Source organism: Arachis ipaensis, chromosome B03, assembly GCF_000816755.2.
Source record: "Arachis ipaensis cultivar K30076 chromosome B03, Araip1.1, whole genome shotgun sequence".
Taxonomy (NCBI): Eukaryota; Viridiplantae; Streptophyta; class Magnoliopsida; order Fabales; family Fabaceae; genus Arachis; species Arachis ipaensis.
This window is the reverse complement of record NC_029787.2, coordinates 118,541,023-118,546,057: the sequence shown is the minus strand read 5'-3', so window position 1 is coordinate 118,546,057 and position 5,035 is coordinate 118,541,023. Positions and strand designations below refer to the sequence as shown.

General features: G+C 40.8%; 1 protein-coding gene across 4 annotated transcripts; it reads right to left on the bottom strand.

The window, feature by feature from the left end:
• Positions 480 to 4,835, bottom strand: LOC107631085 (YTH domain-containing family protein 1). Of its 4 annotated transcripts, none has more exons than XM_021119405.1 (10): positions 4,380 to 4,835; positions 3,857 to 3,933; positions 3,585 to 3,744; positions 3,359 to 3,456; positions 2,963 to 3,281; positions 2,682 to 2,884; positions 1,971 to 2,570; positions 1,682 to 1,894; positions 1,421 to 1,564; positions 480 to 1,305 (listed from the first exon to the last, which is right to left on the bottom strand). In XM_021119405.1, exons 1-10 carry the CDS (start codon positions 4,405 to 4,407, stop codon positions 1,069 to 1,071), a joined length of 2,079 nt encoding a protein of 692 aa, XP_020975064.1. In that variant the 5' UTR covers positions 4,408 to 4,835; the 3' UTR covers positions 480 to 1,068. The 4 variants fall into 4 exon arrangements, with proteins under 4 accessions (XP_020975064.1, XP_020975065.1, XP_016189897.1 ...); XM_021119406.1 differs by having other exon boundaries at positions 2,972 to 3,281; XM_016334411.2 differs by having other exon boundaries at positions 3,383 to 3,456.

Genomic DNA, 5,035 nt, shown 5'->3' with positions numbered 1-5,035 from the left:
TGGTATAAGAATCTAGTAATATATATATATAATTTTTTTTTACCAAAAATGAGAACCTAATTGAAAATTACAAAATCCGACAGAATAATTAATCTTAATATAAGTCCAGTCATGTCCCACTAACTAGACATTCAGCATCGGAGACAGCACATTCCATTTTTCTCTCATCAAACCTGAGAAAATTCTCCTGAATGTGGAACGGGTGAATTTTGGTATCCTGGTCAGTACTTGCTTGATTTTCTTTCTTAGGTGCTTTCAAGTATGCACCCTCTAAATAATATAGCAAGGAAGATCTTTTTCCATACAAGTAAATAGATGAAATAGCAAACGGTGTAAATGGGAAGGTCGGAGTCCTACTTGAATTAGTAAATACTACATAGTGCAAAAATGTAAATCATTTTTCCTCAGTATCAAATGCATGTATTTCGGATTTTTTGCCCAAAGAAAAACTAGAAAACTTAAAACACTATAGGTAAAAGTGCATAAAATGGTAAACTTTCATAACCATAAAAAGATTGTCCACAAGCATTCTTCCCCCAGGAAGAGCAAGTCAATCATTCAAAAGGAGAAGACTTTCATCAGACTAAATTAGAATTGAAAACAAAATAAGAAAAAGAAAAAACAACTATATTTCAATATTTCCCACCTTGCTCCTAACTCTCTTGTAAGTAACAGAAGCAAGCTGCTGCTCTGCAACAACGTAGATCTAGATTTACAAGATAGGAAACAACCAACCAACCAAAGAAAAAGAGATAGAGAGAGAAGGGGAAAAGAAATTTAAAAAGAAAAAGGAAAACAAAACCCAAAAGATATAAACCACCTTAAGCAGAAACCTAAAACCCAAAAACCCTAGGAGTAAGGAAACCTGTTAGGAGCTAACCACTGTAGAGGCAAAACCCAGCGAAAAGGGGTTGCTGCTAGCATTCTATGAACTAACTGCCAGACCAATCACAATTTGGCATGACAGACCCATTAAAGGCGGAACAAGGTAGCAATGTCGATATTGCTAAAGATCAACATAGGCCATTGAATTCAGGGTTGGACCGCCACCGTCAAATACAGCAGAGCTTAGCAACCATTAGCAACCCCATTGGCTACAATCTTGTTCTCAGCTACAACAGGCTTAGCACCCTTTGCTGCATCACCAGCTTTCACAACAGATCCATTCTCACAAGGTTTGTGGCCATTGTTGTCCTTCTCCGCAACACTAGACTCCTTCAGTAATTCCGAGGGAACATCAGATTTTTGTGCTTTAACCTCTCCATTCACCTCAACCTTTTCCTCAGTAGGCTTTCCTTCCCACACCTGTAGTAGGTTCAAGGAAAAATAAGAATATGCAAAAAATAAAGTTATATGCAGACATGTTCCAAAACCAACACATAGTAGAGTAGCAGACTAGAATGCTAGAAAGATGCCTTGCCTGCTTTGGGAATTGTTGTTTCGCTTTCTTCTCCAAAATCGTCTTCTGACGGGCCTCGTAGAAACCAAAATCATCCAGAATGCACGTCTTGCTTGCGTATTCCTTGAAAATTTTGATCAATTTCAGCCCGGGCTCCAACATTACCTGCATGAGGAATGATTAATTCAAAAGGATCAAGCAAGTTATATAAGCTCAAATCTAATAGATAACACATTATCACAAGAAGCTCATCAGTTACAATATATAATGAACCACAATTACCTCTTGAGTATCCCTACTGTTGGTGACAGGTTTGTTCTCATTGTTATCCAAGGTTATGTGCCTTAACAAATTATTAGGAACATCCTTAACAATATGCCATTTGAGAGGGAAACAACCATTCCACTTGTCTTGCTGCCAATACTCTACACTCTTGTTAAAATCAACAGGACCAACCATCTCTGCAAGCCCAACGAATTGCCCACTGGTATTAACCTGCAAAAGAATTTAACATAAGATAGAAGTTGCAGAGCAAATAAAGAAATAATATTGACAAGACCAAGATGCTTACCGAGAAAAAAAGGAACACAGGGCAGCCTGGATGTTTCTGCTGGGCCTCTTGGTAAGCAGCATCAAGCTTCTTGTTGCCATTTTGTGTACTGGCCCATACATTATACTTAATGCTCTTATGGATATCATCCTCACTGTAAGACTTGATGATGAAAAACTTGGCATCAGCATATTCCTCTGGAAAATCAGCTTTGTTGTATTGCTCGCGGTCTGGAACACCACTGGTTTTATCTTTTTCCTCATCCGTGCTTAGATTTGTTGGCAGATTCTGCCCCTTGACTGCCAAAATTGTTGGAGTGAAACCCTTTTGGTTCTTGTTGCCCTTGGCCCTAGGGCCTCTGTTCAGTTCATTCAAACCATCCATGTTCTCGCTGCCATAACCAAAGTAACCACCACTTCGTCCTCTAGTTTTGTATTTACCGTCAACAGCTAACCAGGACCGTCCATTGGTGCGAGAATCATACCCATGTGTTCCGTAGCCCATACCCGATCTAACAGTGTTTCCATACTGACCATATAATTTGTTTGGATTTGGATACATCCTGTTAATGAAACCATGGGTGGCTCCAATGGCGGGCATTGGTCTTGGATGGTGCAAACCCTGAAAGGAGAATTAAAAACATGCAGTAAGAATCAATAACCGGAATAACACCTCTGACTAATCAGATAGACAAGCACCAATCCAAACACACTTGAAAGATATCATGCATACCATGAACTGTGAATTGGGGCGGAAAGTCTGGTTCCTTGAAGCATTATGATTATTTCCACCGGATACTGAGGAAGTGACTGTCGTGCTGCTAACAGGTCTTGGTTGCCCATCTGAAAATAGTGGGGCATCAAGCCAGGGAATAGGGGAACGAACTCCATCAAAGCCAAATCTTGGATCCTGATAACCTGAAGTAGGTCCACGACCTGCCACAATGCCAAATTCACATGAAGGACTTGAAATAAACACAATATTTAAGTGTTATCCTTAGAAAGGAGCAGCACCTTTGTTACCTTTAGTGCTTCCACCATTAGCAGCACTGTTAGAATTTCCATTCGCTGCTTCCACAGGAAGGGGTTTCTGATCGGCAGCTACAGAGGTGGGAACATCACCTTGAGCAGGGACGGTAGCAGAAGGTGTAAATGGTCCACTGGTTGGAGTCAATGGCTGAAAATAGGGAGGATACTGATAGTGTTGAGGTCCATACAATTGGCCATCATTTCCCATGGTTGGAACTGGGGAGCCTGCTGGTGAATAGGGACTGTATGGCGCATATCCATATCCATGATGATACAATAGAGAACCGTTGTCCCCATAAACACCCTAGCGGAAAACAAAAATAAAATTGATGTTAAAAACATAGTAATTTTATCAAGTATTTCCACATTAATATTGGACAGAGAAGAATGATAGGAGGAACTTACAGAAGTCATATCAACTCCTTCAGTATTCACATATCTGGAATAGTCATCCCACTCATTACCAGTCCCATCATAACCTACAAGAAAAACAGAGTCAATAAGAATTCTAATTATTCTGTTCTATTATCCATTTTACAGATTTCAAATCAAAATTTCACAACACATCCAAAAGTCAACATTATGAAATAACTATAGACAAACCTACCGCCATAGTAGTAGGCAGTGGACGGGTAACCATTCGGAAGGTAACACAAGGTGGGATCCATGAAATCTTGTAACACGGGAGTTACAGACCGATCATATGAAGGGATCTGGCCGTTTGCAGCATTCCCCGAATCAACTGGTCCATATTGATTGCCAGTGGCCTATAGAAAAATGGTTAGAAAGTCAACTCAAATTACTGAGACAACACAAAACCTGCCACGCACATGTTTCAATAATCTTATGAGACAGCTGTAAAAAAATCAAGTTTTTTACCTTCTTGGTAGGCTCTGGGATTTCCAAGGCCTTTGGCTGGGTATCTAACGATAACTTCTGCAGCAAATCAGTTGCTTCTGTGTAACAAGAAAGTGAAGGAACACAAGACACTCACAAAATCAAAGTTTCAAGCGCAAATACCCAAGAGCCACAAGTTATAAGCACAATAGAAATCAAGAAAACCCCCAATACCGACAACCCTAAACAACCCAATTCAACCAGGATGTCAATTAGTAAGCCGTAGAAAGTCAATACTAAATAGCTAGCAGAAATTCCACCCATGTATAATCAATAATCAATAATATATACAAACCCACAAAAGTGCCAGAAAATCTTTACGAACACAGAACATATCTCAAAATCGACCACCAAGATTCAAAACCACAAGAACCCTAACACACCGCAGCAAAACAAAATCTCTCCGATCCCAATCCAGAGCATACGAAAATACAGATCAAGAACAGAAACAAGAAAGAACAAGAATTTCACAGCTGAGTCGAACCAAAAGCAGATAAAAGGATACGATCCGCGGGATTAGCAACGGTGGCCATGCTTCCAAAATAAAAAACCACTGAGATCTTCCCTCGGTTCTTCGGATGCAGAACAACAAAGTTAGAAGAAGTAAGGCGCTCCCAAAATCCGAATCTGAACCCGAACGGCGCGAATCGAAATCGAGGGTTTTAGCCCCAAAATCGAAGAAAACCCTAAAGTGGAGAGAGAAAGAAAGAAAGAAAGGAAGAAAGAAAGAGAAAAAAAAGAAAGAAACAGAGAGAGGGAGAACAACGGGTCTCGCAGCCGCCAAGGGTTTGGGTTTTTGGGAAGAGAGGGTTTTGTTCATCCAAAAGCGGTGATTCAAATAGCACCACAACGCTCTCTATTGGCACTCAGAGCTTCGTCACCCGCAGGTCACAGTTGTGATCTCATCGGGGCTTTATAATTGGTGAATATGAACACGTGGTGGAAGATCATTGGGCCTCTGTCTTGTTGAAAGTGGGGCGGGCTGGGGTTCTTATTGGTCTGTGGCGGGTGTTGGTGTAAGTCGGTGGGTGAGGTTAAGAAGTGTTGGTGATCTGAATCTTGGAGATGCACCCTTGGGCGAAAGATGGAAACCCTAATTGGAAAATGACACGGATGTCCTCGTCCAGCTGGACTTGTGGTAACCCCTTCCTTTGGTTTCTT

Coding starts and splice junctions, on each gene's coding strand:
- LOC107631085 (XM_021119405.1), bottom strand. CDS start 4,407: ATGGCCACCGTTGCTAATCCCGCGGATC. Junction 3,457..3,584: donor CACTGCCTACTACTATGGCG/GTAGGTTTGTCT, acceptor TTTTTCTTGTAG/GTTATGATGGGACTGGTAAT. Junction 1,565..1,681: donor ACAGTAGGGATACTCAAGAG/GTAATTGTGGTT, acceptor TTCCTCATGCAG/GTAATGTTGGAGCCCGGGCT.